The sequence below is a fragment of the Etheostoma spectabile genome, chromosome 14 (genome assembly GCF_008692095.1).
Source record: "Etheostoma spectabile isolate EspeVRDwgs_2016 chromosome 14, UIUC_Espe_1.0, whole genome shotgun sequence".
Classification (NCBI taxonomy): Eukaryota; Metazoa; Chordata; class Actinopteri; order Perciformes; family Percidae; genus Etheostoma; species Etheostoma spectabile.
Genome location: NC_045746.1, coordinates 1,205,242 through 1,221,678, shown reverse-complemented (window position 1 = coordinate 1,221,678; position 16,437 = coordinate 1,205,242). Strand labels below are relative to the sequence as shown.

At 39.3% G+C, this 16,437-nt stretch overlaps 1 protein-coding gene across 1 annotated transcript in view; it reads right to left on the bottom strand.

Moving 5' to 3' along the window:
* Nucleotides 1-5,323: 5,323 nt before the first annotated feature.
* Nucleotides 5,324-16,437, bottom strand: part of mylipa (myosin regulatory light chain interacting protein a) — a 15,803-nt gene continuing 4,689 nt past the window's right edge. Inside the window, exons 3-7 of the mRNA XM_032535747.1 lie at nt 10,550-10,738; nt 9,139-9,336; nt 8,840-9,004; nt 7,524-7,941; nt 5,324-6,526 (exon numbers count right to left, since the gene is read on the bottom strand). Coding sequence (XP_032391638.1) covers nt 6,332-6,526; nt 7,524-7,941; nt 8,840-9,004; nt 9,139-9,336; nt 10,550-10,738 — 1,165 coding nt within the window. The 3' untranslated portion in view covers nt 5,324-6,331. The remainder of the gene's footprint in view (nt 6,527-7,523; nt 7,942-8,839; nt 9,005-9,138; nt 9,337-10,549; nt 10,739-16,437) is intronic.

Genomic DNA, 16,437 nt, shown 5'->3' with positions numbered 1-16,437 from the left:
GACAGACAGAGGCAGAGATGTGGAGATGCAGAAGAAGAAAACTTGAAGTAATTTATTAGTCATGATGGATAGTGTGCAATAGGGAACACAATGCTTTGTTTGTTCTTTGTTCATATGCTTTGATGTTGATCTTTTCTTGATCTAGTATGTCTCTTTTAAATTGTTAATGCATCTGTTGTCTTTTGTTCTGCTCTAGTGTTGCATCAACTATGCATAACAAAAAAGAAAACTGTGTGACATACTTTAGTCAAAGTTTAACCCTTTGATGTACAAAAAACTGATTCAAACAAAATATATACGTAGGTCCATTTGACATCATGTGTTGTCTTTTTTCATGATAGCGGGTTAAAGGGGAAAAAAAACAGTACTGTACATGTACATCAATTTCCCAGCATTTATAACTGTTAGTGAGACCAGTAGGTGTCAGCAAAGCTAAGGAAAACAACTGCTAAATAAAGAGCAGAGTCGTGTGTTGGTGTGTCCTGACAATAGCTGCCTTTGTGATTTTAATGTGTCTCTTTGTCACTGCCTTTACAGCACTGTTACGTTGTTTCTAAGGTTTCTTTTTATACACTCCACACAGAAAGCAGTTATTCCTGAAAGCATGAACATTGTGCAAATGAACTTTTTTCCGCAAACATGCTCTCTTTTCCTGCACTGCACACAATCTTAGAGTAACTTGGGTTCATTCATCAGAACATTTTGATGTAAACTCTGCATTTCCATATGAATAAAGGAATCAAGTAAAGTAAAAAAAAAACACTGTTGATTCTTAACAAATTGACTTAACTGAGATAATGTCTTCGGTAGAATTAAGTTGACTGCTCTCAATTTAAAGCAAGGTCTAACAATAACAAATTTTATTTACATTTTCTTTTTTTATGCAAAACTTAAGTGCCCTATAACATGAAAACAAATGTTTTACTCAATCTTTATATAATTAAATAAATAGTCTGTAATCATGATTGGCACTGGATCTACAGATGTCTAAAGGCATGCTTCGTTTATACTGTAACTGATAAGATCGGAATATTCCACTATGAGCTTTAGAGGCTGCTATAAACACACTGCTCTTTAAACCCTTGTGCTAAACTGCATTGAAAAGAATACGATGACTAAGGCCAGCCTTTTTAAAGCCCTTTTTTAAGCCAATTAAACCTGTGAGTAAAAGTTTTGGAAAAAGTAAAGAATCCATGTATTACAGGATGAGGTAGAAACTGGGTGGAAGTGCAACAAGTAGCTATCTCAGTTCGCACATGAAGATTTTACTGCCTGCATGGGTCACTCTCACTGTTTGAACTAATGTACAATCCCTGTAATGTTTAACTCAATGTCTGGAGCTGCTCAATATACAAGTCTGGTTCCCATAACCTTCAAACACTTCGTATCCCACCATTATGTTCACATTTGAGGTTTTTGGTGTAAAATGTCTCAACAATACCGTTGGGAGAATTTTGGTACATGTCACCGTCAGGATAAATTGTAGTAACTTTGTGGATCATTTTTCTATTTAATTTTTTCTCTAGCACCATCATTAGTTCCAACTTTTAATTTGTCCAGTACTTTGGTTAATAACCAAATACCTCACTTGTACTATGTGTTCAGTGAATATGCAAATGTTAGCATGCTAACACACTAAACTAAGACGATGAACATGGCAAACCATGTCATCACGTTAGTGATAGCATTTAGATCAAAGTACAGCGGTGTCTATGAGTACAGTCCCATAGAGCTGCTAGTGTAGCTGTGGTCAACTCTAAAAAGTTGTACTTGTACGTCATTTATATAACATTGTCTCATTCTTTTTTACAAAGTTAATGTTTTCCAGGTGTGTCAAAGAGAATGTAAGGCTTTTGCAGTCTAAGTTGTGACCAGACCTAACTACATGGTCATTAAATTCTCTCCATGGAGAACATTGTGCAGCCTGGCACTGGCAGGCTGTTTGCACCCGTCTAAAAACTCAGAGAGGCATGCAAACACACACAGACTAGACCCTGTGTTCGGTTACCAGCTGACAGTGCTATCAAGAGGCGGGCTCTGTTTGCCAAAACAAAACTTATCTCAAACACTTTCAGAGGAGCTGCGTTTCCCTCGGCAGTGTGTCATTGGGCCAAGCAGATGTGAAAACCACATGGCAGTGGGTGGGTGAAGTTGTTGAGTATCTTTTGATGTTTTCCTCTTGGCATGAGTTGAAATGATAAGAACTTAAAAATTCTATTTGTTTTCTACCTGAGTGGCTGAGGTAATGAGGATGAAGAATCTTCTCCATCGGGAAATTTGCGCCGCTTTTGGTTGTGAGTTTGAAGCGATGAATTTGAATGCAGGAGATGATAGAACTACGTAAATGTGCAGCACTTCCTTTCTCTCCGAAGGCTTCTGCGTGGGCCACACTTGAACAGGCATATGTGTAAAAATGATAACAAGCTCCAACTCCTGTGAAGTAGATTAAATTCCATGAAGGGTTGAAAATAAGGCATGGCAAGTCTTCAGAGAGGCGGTTTGACATGCAAAGGAATGAAACAGACTTGTTTACTTACTACGTGCACTTCTCTTCTTTATGGCTCGTAACATTACATTATCTTATTATACAACTGGACTCTTCGTGCTTAACCTAATTCTAATTCTTTAAGTGATAAATAAGATCCTAACCTTAACCACCATGCAGTCAGTGTTGGTCAGGGCACAAGCCTGAGAGAAGTGGTATTTTGGGACCCAAAACTGTCATTCTTTGTCAATGGGTTGTGACATGGGGAGTAAACACTGGCCTATTAGCTGGGTCATACAATTGGCAGATGTTTCTGTGAGAGGTGCATAGACTGGAATTGGTAGATATAAGATGGATGTTATGACATTAAGAATTAGGTTAGGCTTTCATAAATGCAGACATTTACAACAGTGTGTGTGTGTGTGTGTGTGTGTGTGTGTGTGTGTGTGTGTGTGTGTGTGTGTGTGTGTGTGTGTGTGTGTGTGTGTGTGTGTGTGTGTGTGTGTGTGTGTGTGTGTGTGTGTGTGTGTGTGTGTGTGTGTGTGTGTGTGTGTGTGTGTGTGTGTGTGTGTGTGTGTGTGTGTGTGTGTGTGTGTGTGTGTGTGTGTGACTCTGTAAGATTCAGCTTTGCTTTTACATTTAAATTGCAGTTTTATCACAAGTTCACCCATGAAAACTGAGATGAGCATTATCTCTACACTACAAATGCGACACACTACACTGTGTCGCATTTGCATGAGACAGTCGTATGTTGATTGTGTGTTTGTGTTATGCCATTTCTTTTTTGTATTTTTTTGTATTGACTGCCCTTTTATTGACTATTGCTTTTGGCTGCAGCCACACTAGAAAAGGAATATCTGTAAAAGAAAGCAAATACAATCTGATACAATAGAAAGAATAGTTTGTGAAAATGTTGTTGGCAGAACATTTAAAGATATGTTTGAATCTAAGATACGTATCATGTTTTTTTAAACGGTACATTTTAATTGTTTTAAATCATTAAAAGAGCTTTAAATGTCCCACATACCAGGGACATTTGTGTTGAAATATTATTCCAGTAAACAAAATATGCAACAGATTAGGCAAATACAAAATCCAGTCTGCAATAAAACCACTAAGCCGTTTTTAAGTTCTCTCTAATATTGGCTCTACTGAAAATCCATTTTTTGTTGGACACTTCTTAACAGATTAATGTTGTGTGGTATTATTTCGGATTAGTACGTGACAACAGAAGATGATCCTCAGAATTTCACATTTTGAAGAGCTTAACATCCATGTTAAGTATCCATGATTAGTTTCCAATATTTCAATACTATGTGTCATTCCTGACATGGTTAATAGTTTCCCTGTTTGTGCTTCAATGTCACTGGGCCAGGGCCAAGCATCAGTGCAGAGACCATGACATGAGCTGTTTGGGGCTATATGTGCACGCACATGAATCTGTGTCGGGGATGAAGACAGTGTGAACAAGAGTGAATTGATTCTCTTTTTTTTATCTTAAAGCTAAAGTTTAATGTTACAGCCAGGTAACATATCTGCTGCTACCACCAGACCAAGCTCAATCTTTTAAGAGAGCTGCAGGGCGAAATCAAATCGCCGGCAGATCTGGTTGGGTTTACCGTCCAACCACAACCTGAAATGATACTTGAGTACTGTGTACCTGACTGACTAGAAATCGCAGCCCTCTTCCCTCCCTGCTGTCATTAATGTCCTTGGAGTGTGTTTAAGGACACTGATGCAAGGAAAAAGAGGGGAGGAGAAAGGGAATCATTCTCATCCAGAGGGTCATGAAAAGAGGGGTGAAGTCTAAGAAATAGCTGCTGTACTAAACTCTTACTTGCAGACTTTGTCAGTCCAGGGGAGCTTGTCATGTCAACACCACAGACTGTGCTACTCTCCTCACTTTCCTAGTCAGAGTGTAACAAATGACCTGTTGACCTTCTGCAGTGCGATTCACCTTGTATGCTGGAGAGGTGAGGACTAGTGTCACGGCAGGTATTCGCTCAACACAAGTCATCTCTTTTTGACCTCTTTTCCCACCATGTGTCATCTGAAAGCTCGAGGGCCACATTGTTTAAAGACAGCATGTTTATGGATTTATCTTTGGTGAGTAAAACCAATAATGTCAAACTGTTTAATTTGAGGGGAATCCGCTTTACTATTTGTCATTAAATATGCTTACTGAAACAGGCTTACTGAAACAGGCTAGCTGATGAGTGTATAAGTGTCACAAGGGAGATGACAAGCAACCAAAGAACCATTTGAAGGATTTTCTGGGTTCTAGAAAAGAGAAAGCATGTCACAAGAAAAAGTCATAGAGTTAAGGAAAGTAAGAAATATTTCTTTTCTCCCTTATTTCCTCAAGCTGGGAAGCATTGGCATTGTAGTTCCTATTGCTTCTACCTCTTGAAATTAGTGCCTCTAAAACATTTTAATAACATACTCTATGCATTACAATTCCTAAAAGAATACTTTGTTTATTGGTGCCTTACTTGTTCCAAAGGTGTTGAGGGTAAAGTGCTTTCAGAGAACGTGCAAATGTCACACAAATCCAGTGTTTAAGAAACTTTAATACTTTTGTTAAAAACATATAAAAAGGCTTTAGTTATTTTACAGAAAAGAGTGGCTTTTGCTTCAGAAAACAGAAACAAATTGCTACTTGTACATGAAAAATAAGTCCTTCCCCTGCAGTGACTGAGCTTAAATTCGAGTCAGCATTAAAGAAATAAGTTTTCCTTTTCTTACCAGAAAAAAGGTCTGTGGAAAGTTTAACACTGTTGCTGCTACATTAAGGCTAAACCCCCTACAGACATGTGAAAAACTCTTGGTAAAGTGACTTTTTTTTAAAATATAATCTTCAAAATTAAATAGAACTTAAATGAAAAGCTTTTCAAAAAGCAAGCAAGTATTGCACTGATAGATCTCCTACTCTAGTACCCTTTCAAAAATATAAAAAAGGAACTCCGCACACCAAGAGGAGAAATGTATAGCTAAGGTTTTCAGAAGAATCAGTTACTGCTGGACAAATTCCTGTTTGTACGAGGCAGTTAAGACCGGTTTCGAGGTTGGGGGAGTGTAGGCGAGATACTGCATTTAACATCCAGGGTCACAGTTTTAGTGGGGTAAAAAGAACCTTCAAGAATTATTTAACCCGAAGATCACAAGAACGGGACCATGGTGGCCTCAGCGCCTGGTGTGTCTTATTAGTATGCAATGCTATACCCAGAACAGCGCTGCTTAGCCTCTAAATACCCCCTAGTTGGCATAAAAAAAAAACATGGAACGTGTAAAAGAATTAAAATGCATTTTGCTCTCTTACACCATACAATTCAGTTCTCAAATCAAAACATGCTTTAAAATGGAGGAAGCATTAAAAGAAAGAAAAAAAAAAAGACAACCCTTATGTTCTGTGTTTAGCTATTCTAAAACGTACATTTGTCATATGGTTTGGGGGTGAGGAGCTAAGAAAAACTGACAAATTTAAAAGATGAGTTTCTATTCTGTATCAGGTCAACTGATGCAATTGTTAAAAAAAAAAAAAGACAATCTAAAAAAGTTCAGGGGTTGTTTAACAAACAGGATTTTGACAGAATGACACGCAAACCAAGGGCAACAATACTTAGCACCAAGTTTAAAAAAAACTGACAGTCCAAGGGAAATGAAATTACACACGTCGAGGGAGTTGTTTGAGTGTATCAATCTCTGAATTTGCTCAGGAGTTTCCAATGTTTGGTAGTTCATGGAGTCCAGGCAGGAAACAGACGGACAAGAAATGCTTCTTTATGAAACCTCAATCTGCTTGACTTAGCTTCAAAGTGTTCATAATGGAGTTAGGTGGCGTTATCTTTATGTGTGGTAGATCTTGTGGTCATAGTCTGTGGCAGAGCAGCTGTTGTTGGAAGCTATTTCTCTGCGGATGGGCGCAGGGATGCTGCTGCGGTGTTGGTGGTTGTCAGTCAGCGTCAGGTTCAGCAGGCTGGTGCAGGTGGGCAGGTAGACGTGCTGCACATGCTCCACCTCCGACCGACACACAGGACACAACTGAGGGAAAAAGTATTAAGCATCAAGTATTTGTTTATTTTCCAATATTGGAGGTCACTTATGCTTTGAGCCAACTCTGTAATAATAATGCATTACAAGTTGTGAACTTGTTTAGTGGCCCCTTCACCTTTGGCAAAATATTTTGGCATGCTGAGCTACAGGCTCTGGGGTGGAATCTTTGTTATAAACTTCTAGACTAAGACTTCATCGTGCACCCATTTCATGGCCAAAAAAATAACATCCGAGTAAAACAAACTAACAAGGTTAACTAATGCACCAGTCTTCTAAGACTACTTAAGCCAACGCACATGTTGCCAGTAGACATTAAGCAAGAGGCGTCGAAGCCAGCAAAAAAGGTGCGAGCTAACAAAGTATGAAACCACAATCATACCAAGCGTCATGGAAATTCTCTCATCAAATGAGCTGTGGAGAGTATAGCTGACTGCCAATGAGGCAACAAAAGAGTCACCACTCACATCTTTCTGAGCAGTGTTAATGTTAAGACTGAAGGACAGTCAGACAATATCTTACAGTAACAGGAAAGGCGAGCTTAATCATGAAAGTGCAACAGATTGCTATAATGCGGAAACAGTTTCCACTGTCGTGCTGAAAGCACTTCAAAATTCTCTTGTCTTGAGTTTGTCTAGACTCATTCTCATGTCTATTAGCTGGATCACATTTCTTAGCACACACAAAACATTTAGCTGATTAAGTGGCTTAGGATGTTTAAAAAAAAAAATTCCTAAACTATTTAGGATACCTGGAAACTCAAAGTAGGCTCAGGTGGACCAAACAAAACTTTGGTTTCAAGCGCTCGCCTGGGCTTTTAGAAAGTACTGCTTCTAAGGCAGTGTTGACATCATCTTCAGCAGTACTGTCTTTTCTCAGTGTGTATGACATAAGTGCTAATGAAAAACTTCAAAAGTGTCTGATAAACAAACATTAGCATTCCAATAGAAACATCTACAAACACTTTCTGAGTGAAGAAGAGTCTTACCTGCAGCTGATTTGCGCAGGTCTGGCAACACACCATATGGCCACAGGGGCAGAATGCAGCATTGATCTCCTCTTCGCAGCAAAGCACGCACAACAGAGCCTCCCTGAGCTTCTGCAGCCGCTCCTGCAGGGCTCGACTCTGCTGGCAGCTGCCACAGTCCAGACCCTCGTCCTGCGAGTCTCCTTGGTTTGGGGTGCGTGAAGGAGAGGAGCGTTCGCCGCTGCCAGACACCAGGTCCACGACACCAGAGTTGTAGAGGGAGCGGCGGGCATGGTCATACACTTCCTTTGAGGTACGTCTGATGTCGAAAACATACTTCTTGCCCAGGTTGATGTTTTCGTTGAGGAAAAGTGACGCTAGATGGCCCTTAAAATCTCTGCTGTACTGCATCATCACTGCATTAGTGACTGTGTCACACCTGGAATTGAAAATTAGATCAGACGTGATTACTACGTCAGCAAAATAACAATTTGACAATTTACCAATTCCATAGTTATCTGCAGTATGAAGGGTATGTCCATTTATCCAATATCTCCCCTGCACTTTTAAAATTTAGGAATCACCTGTTCCAATGCCACATTCGAGTGAGATAAATACTGTACACTTGATTCTGAGCGGGAAGGACGAAGATATACCCGCAAAAAAAAAAAATCTGCAGACTGAGCTAAAACCCATCTCTGAAACAAAAGAACAGGGCTGTCTTTTGTACTTTGACAATTTCATAGCTCAGCCATTTGAATTGTCCCTGCTTACTGCAAATTTCAGACACGCACACAATGCAGAGGAAAAGTACCACCTCTACCCACTGAAGATTGTCCTGCCTGCCCAATCTATGTTTCCATCTACCCTCGTTCTGGTCATGTTTTGTGTGTCCCACTTTGCAAGTACAGTATATAAACGAAAAACAGTGTTAAGGGAACAGGTGCACAATTTTGTCAATGTTTTAGGCCACGTTTCCCCCACCTTTTTAATGATCTAGTCTTTAGTCTATATTGTCAAAACAAGATAGAGATAAGATTGTTCTATTGCAGCTCAGATTTGTGAATGACTTAACAGCTGCAGCATAGACTATTGACAGACATCAATACAGACCCTACCAAGCAGCAGAGCTGAAAATTCATTTAAATTGATAGGCTCAACATATGTCTATAGGCAACTTCTCTAACACACCTAATAATTTAAGGAAGTATTGACTTTGTGAAACAGTCCAAAGTTATTAAAAAAGGCCTGACTCTATTTAAATCCAACTGCAAAGCTAAATAGCAATAGGGTGTATGTGTAAGTCATTGATCAGGGTGGGCTCAAACACTGCTCACCTGTAGAAGGCGTGGGTCTCTGTAATGGCCCGGTACAGACCACTGGCTGCCCTATTACTGATCAGCTTGAACAAAAGCACCACGCTGTCATTAGTGTCCTTGGTAACTGTCAAGTACACGCTTTTCCCCGACTGGGTGGCAATCTGGATGATTGGATAGCTTACTCTAAGATGAGGCAAACGGAGTAAACAGTAAATCAGACAAGTAGTTTGTAAAACAAATCACAAAATCTTGAAATGAAACATATGGTCACTATAAGATTACAAAAGGCTATTTGCAGAGGTCTAGGTGGAGTATACCTGTTAACCAAGCTGAAGTCCTCCTTGCATATGGCTATACCCTCAGGGCCAACTCCTATGGCCAGACGTTGGCCATTTGCATCGCGAGCCCAGTGCCACTCCACACCATAATGCTCCAGAGATGAGACCAGCTGCAGGGCCTGATACTCCACTGAGCCTTGGCTCAAACTTTCCAGAGCCTTGTGTCTGGATATGATGCTGCAGGGGCAATAAGGTTGGGAAAAGAAGGGAAAGACAACCATTAAAGTTTATTTAACTCGAAAGCTCTGATTGGAACTGACATTTTCTGCCACAAGCTTTGTATCAAGGAAGATAAATGCAACTCTAAGAGTGTCTTTTTGATCAAAAGTGGAATACACCCTCAGGCAGAAACCTCCAATGCTAAACTGGATCTTTTCTGACAACTTATGAGATCAATGCTTGGGCAGCATAGCTGAAGGCTCCTTTTAGCCAGTGAGACCTGCTGAAATTCACAAACTGTGCTAGAAAAATGCCTAAGGGCCAGGGGTGGAAGTAACAAATTGCATTTACTTGTCTTTTGTACTTAAATTTTCTCTAAAATAACAGTACTGTAATTTGAGTACATCATTCTAGCAGTCTTTCCATCCCTGCATATGTATACCATTTAGGTTTTAGTAGGCACTCCAAAGGATGCAACTTCAAAATGGAGACCAATTCCCAACAGTTGTAGGTGGCACAGGCTTTACTGTGGAAAGTGTGGTTGGTGCAGTGAATGCACAATACATGGGATCCACGTTCTCAGAATGTAAGACTTTGTAGTAAAACTTTGTCACCCTCTTCTGTTTACAGGGAAAACACTCAAGATGTACAGTAGAACTCTGCAAATACATGCCATCTGATTTCCTGCTTGTGTGTCTTTCACCGCCAAATATAGAAAGATGCTGACATTTTAAAAATGCTGCAGAACATAAGACATCACTATCAACTCAATGTAGCATTTGGTTTTTTTTTGCTTAAGATAGCATTTTGATTTCTTAAGTCTTTTCCATTTCCTTGAACACCAGCTGCCACATTATACTATCCATGACTCTTTGCCATGACCCATTATGTACTTTTCATCATCTCTTTACAGGATGGACTATCTCCCTCAAAGATAGCGAGGGGGCAAAGCTTCAGGAGAGCTGGCACAGAGAACATGTTTCAATGATTAGCCAGAGTTTGTTAACATGCATGTATTGGAGCTTATCAAAAGGATGTCCAAATTCCAGTTGTCTTGCATAAAATACCCCAGTAGTTTCAGTTCAGGGTTGTTTTTTTTACAGTAAGATGTGGAAACAGGATTCTGGGCCAGCAAAGCAATGAACACTTTTTGTCCATGCTATGTATTCACAATCAACATTTACTTGTCCTGCTCTTGAGGGCCCTGTCACGCTACTTAAAAGAGTTGTACCTGTTCATAGTGGCAGTGCTGGGCTCTTCATCTCCACACAGCTCGGAGTACCAGTACTTGGCTGTGTTTTGGTTGTAGTCCCCAAACTCTGCCTGGGCCAGGAGTGCGCTCAGCTCCTCTGCTTGTTCTGAACCCATGCGTAGGTGACCGTTATGGAGGTCCTCCTTCACGTGCATGAAGAAAACATGTCTGGTGGAAAGGAAGAAAACAGAACAGTGGTTAAATGGGAAATCTTTCTGTTGTTGACAAACTTTTTACACTTATCCAGAAAGAGGACAAATGATAATCTCTCCCATTGTGCACCCCATCACACAAAGAGTGCCCACTTTCACTGTTCAACTGATTTATGTGCAATCGTTGTGGAGTCAAGATGTCTGGAGCACAAACAGGCCACAGCAGGTGGTCATTACAGGGCTAGAATTTCACCATAGACAGGTGTTTGTGTGCGTATGTGCAGTAGACGTAAAAGCATCTGACATTTGTTCACTAGTTTTAACCTCAATACACCCTATTAAAAACTTCCTTCCTTTCAGTGTGAATTCACTCAAGGCTCTAAACAGGAAGGTTGAGAGAGGGAGAATAGCTACAAAATTGAGTCGTTTCCTCTACTAGAGGAAGTATTTGGACTTTTAACCTGGTGGTGACACAGTGGGCAACTGTGCTTGAACTATATCTGCTGGGGCAATGTGTGACCATGATAAGTCTAAATGTTGAATACAGTAATGAAACTTAAAGAGTTACAATGTCCAGCATTCTCTTCTGTGTCTCTATGGCTTGTGTGGTTCAATAAGCCCACACTCATGCAATTTGCTAATTTAAAGACAAGCCTCAGTCTTTTTTTGCCTGACTTGTGGGGAATTCTTGTTTAAAATGAGATGGCTTTATGAAGGGCCAGGGGAAAACAGTTAAAGGGTAATGATTGTCAAAAAACAACAATTTGTTACGGCTGAGCGATTAAATGAGAACACAGAGTTCTCATGTGGCCAACAAAAACAGCTCAAGTCTTAAAATAAATAATCTAAGGCAGGTCCATGGTCCTTTCCATTGTTTTGACCAGAAGATGTGAAGACTCTTTTCTTTCCAGCAGCAGGAGACAAAACGTCAAGAGTAACACCCTGACTGACTCAATCCTTACAGCATAAAGAATGTTGAACTAGAGTAACCTAAAATTATCCTTCCCTGAGATTACCTATGCACAGTAAACTTAAGATTGTACAGGAAAAAGAGCCCGCTCCCCGTCACTTGATTCTGTGACAAACTAGTTGGACAGCTTGTCACTGGCCATGTTGACTAGCTGGGATCTGGTTGGTGTGCCTGGGACTTCTTACTTTTAACCTTAGTCATTGTTTCTCCGCACATCTCGCACTACTATCTTACGTACAGACTGTCTGTTAATGCAACAGCACTGAAGCATGCAGTGATCTAATGTAACCCTCTTGGTCTCTGTAGAACACACTTGACAATGCCAGAAATGAAAGTATAACTCTGTATCCTGTGCTGACAAAAGTTCCAAAATTAAACAATTTAATGTGTATAAATTAAAAAAGAAATGGCTGTGAATACTTTGGCCCACTGCATAATGATGTGGTAGATTAAAAGCAACTGCGCCAGAAACTTATTTCCGAAGAAAATCCCTTGGGCTTTATTTTTCTTTGAAGCATGATCAAAGGAGACAGTTTATTGTGCAAATCAGGTCACTATATATATATATATATAATTATATATATATATATATATATATAATATAATAATATATATATATAATATATAATATATATATATTAATATATTATATATTATATATATATATATATATATAATATATATATATATATATATATATAATATATTATATATATATATATTATATATATATATATATATATATATAATAATATATATATATCTATATATTATATATAGATATATAGATAATATATATATATATATATATAAAACATGTGTAAACTTTTTTTGAGGGATGAGCTGGAGGGGACGTGTCTTTTGTCATCTTATGGCACTTAGACTCTTGAGGAAGCAGCGGACAACTGGAGGTAGACTATGCACACTTGTGTATTGCAACGGCTTCAGTATGCAATAACAGAGGCACACCTCATCTAACACACATTCAGTGCTTCCAAGGAGTAACAACAGTAGCGAAAGCAGCTGTGAGGCACAACACGTTTGTCTACACCGCCCCTGAAAAGCCAGACCATAACAACGAAGCCCCATAGCAGACCAGCCTCAGGCTAACAAATATTGCTTTGATATGGTGTTAAACATCCCATTCCCTCCAACGCATATACACAAACACTTCCCTATTGTGTCAAGCCCAGCAGGCATCATGTGATGGAGCGCTGCTAGTAAGCTACCTGCCTGATGAAAACAATAGGGCTGACTGGAGTTTACAACAGGGTGCGAACAAAGGGTTATGATAGGGCAAGCTGCGGAGGTTACTATAGTTCAAGCAGGGATTGGCAAAAGGTTGATGTCAATCACTGTGCCACTGAGCAAGACATTTAATATCTTCCTTCAGCACAAGTCCCAGCCTGTTTTTAGCTTGGTGTATGGTGAGAGTGACAGAATATGCAACTCAGCGTTCTCTCACTTATACCATCTTTTCAAGAGAGACCTGGCCAAAATTGAACAAATTGGTTACATTTAACAAAAATGTACAATGGACTATTTGGGCTGCTGAGCAAGAACTCCGACTCCTGCAAGTCCAACAACACCAGACTTCCTGGTGTTGTTGGCACCCACATGTGTAAACAGGTGTGGTTGTTTTGCTGAGCCAAGAGTAATTAGCATTCGGAAGAAGCACCTGTACAATAGGTTAACTGGCCCTGCAACAGAGGTAACTACAGTTCAACAATAGCGGTTTCCTGACCTCACTGAGGCTGAATGAAAGCAAACAGATATGCACTCTGCCAAATACCATGGAAATGCACAGGTTTTTTTTCTCCTGAGGCCCCTGTGAAGCTATACTGTTACTGTATCTGCTCTAAACTATCAGCTTTGTGTAGCAAGGAAAACCCACTACAAAAACTTTAGTTATAATAAAAAGGGCAAACGTGTTACAGATTACCCTGCTATCCTCCTTGGCCTCAACATTAACTTGACAGTTTCTCAGACAGCTTAGGATGGACCTGTCAAGGTCCCAACATAGTGTTTGAGGCTGACTGGTTGAGACAGAACTCAAACTTTAGCATTTTCCTTTTCTGAAATAAAAGGAAAGTTATTCCTGTATAAATCTATCAGGTTTACACAGGCCCATAACAAAAGGTGACAACATAATGGATAAATGACACCCCCTGCTCAGCCAAACGGGCATGTAAGTCACAGCACTTAAAAGCACCCAAATCTTGTGGGGATGCTGCAGACTCACTAGAGAAGCAGTTTATCTGCAGCTAGATCTTTCCATTTACTTACATTAATATTTAGACATCTTTGCGCATGCATCATGACAGTCCTTCATGAACATAAAAGCATTGCAGACTGAATGAAATGAAGTCATGCTGAGACTTAAGTCTCCTGGCCTTCTTTTAGTGTATTACACTGTGTACATCTCATTGCTTTGTCCTTCATTTGAGATAACCATAATTAAAGTCTTAGGAGGCTTACTTATTTACAGCCATAAGACCCCTGTGAATGCCAGCAGCGTTGGAGAAATACAGTGGTTGTGGAGAGGGCGAGGTCATGTAAGGTTCTGCTGGATTGTTTGAATACTTTATTAACTGGCTGGAATAATTCAATTAAAGCAAGCTTGAACCCTGAGAAAGAATATATGAAAATAGGTCACTGGCTAAAAAAAAAAAAGAGAAAAAAAGAAAAACTGATCAAGGGATATAATTTAAGTTTACACAGATTTCTGCTGCACCAGTTTTGAACCATTCAAATTTAGAACACCAAAATGCAGTGTTTGGGCTTTTTAAGCATCTCAGAGAGGAGCTATTTGTCAACTTTTTAATATATATATATATATATATATATATATATATATATATATATATATATATATATATATATATATATATATATATATATATATATATATATATATATATATATATATATATTATATATTATATATGATCTATATATATATATATATATATATATATATATAAAAAAAGAAATTGAGAATTAAAGTTTGAATATGTACTTTGGTGCCAGAGAAAAAAAACAAGCATACTTTAAGTGGCCAAACACTCATTACCCAGTCAACTAAACTCAAGTCTGTTTCTCTATAAAACCATTGTCTCATTTAATGTTTTCGGCACCAACCCAGTGTCTATTGCACCAGTAAGAAGAATGTCAGCCGCTTTGCTTCACGGAAGAACAAAATGTTCCCCACAAACTGAAACCCAACACCTCTGCCTAGCGACTGCACCTTATCCAGCCAATCAGTAGAGTTTCAGACCTCATCGGTCAGGCTCTTAGCAATGTGGTTTGTAAGCTAGTCAAATGACATTGCCAGGAGCTGTGAGGTTACTAGTGGTCAATGAACTATAGTAAACCCAGCGAAACATCTTTTCCCATGGTGTGGGGCTTAATGAAAAGTTAAACTAAAATACTGAAGTTTGAATCATAATTGATCAGAATTCACACACTTGTGCCTTTGCTTGTGTCGAGTTGAACTGAAAGCTATAAAAGCAATACAACAAGGAAGTTGTTTGTAAGCTAAATGCCTTACGGGGGTGGTACTCTGCACTGGATGGTAAAAGTGATTAAAGATCAGCATCAATTGTAAATTCAGGCACCAAATAAAAACTCCTTCTTGAAAGCAGGAAAGAAAGTCAGGACTTGTAAAATCGACTTATTACTGACAATGGAGCATGAACACTTGGAAGAGCCACAAGCATTTAGTGGGATCTTTAGCTTGATTGTCCCAAGCCTGCCACAGTGAGCTACACATAACGTGTGTCTATATGCAGTCTTCTCAGTTTATCCATTCTACAATACTACATACAGATGGAACCTATCCCACCATGCACTGGGGGAAAGGCAAGGAAACACCCTGGACAGATCGATAGTCTATGGCAAGGTTAACACATGCATTCACCTCTACAGAGTTAGTCTCCAGTGCCCCTGACCACCAGGTCTTTGAACTGCTTGGGATTATATAAGGAACGAAGGAACACTGTTCTGTGAGAGACATTACATCAATAGAGCAGAGTCCATAAAGTTGGATTTAAATATTTCAAGTCTGGAATTTTTTTACAGTTCTGTGTTGCATTACAGAACAGATTGAAGATATGAATGTCGGTCTTTAAAAAGATTTGATTGATTAGAATGATTCCTCCTTAAAACTCATTTGGCTCCTGGTGTGGAGTTGGATTAACGCCAGAGGAGTAAACAGGTGAACAATCAGGACCCCTGATGAAGCCTGTACTGATAGCTGTGCCATTCCAGGATATGCAGGTGTTTCCTGATCAGAATGTTAAATCGGAGGTTAATGAAGGGAAAATAGTCACATGTTTAAAACAGAAAACACCCCCCCAAGCAAGACGGTGTTTCATGATGCAGCTAATACAGACTGTTGAGGCCCTTGGGTCAGTGTCCCTTAACAGATTAAAAGTTATATCCTTCAGTTGATGGAAAATGTTGGAAATGTTTTTTTAAGCAACTATATTTTGGGGAACTGCTTTTGTTTTCCACTGGAATTAAAATAAAAAGATTAGTCCAAGAAAATGTTGAAGAATCTTTCAGTGCAACTCAATCTTAACACCAATGGAAGGGTTGCTCAGCCCTGCTTTCAGTTATTGTTCAATGTGGACTCTTCAGTCCACATTGTCCAAAAAAGAAGCTGGGAGTATAGAGGGTGCCACACTTCATGCATCTGCACAACCTTATTTGCAAAGCAAGCTAAAATAGCCTTATTTAAAAAA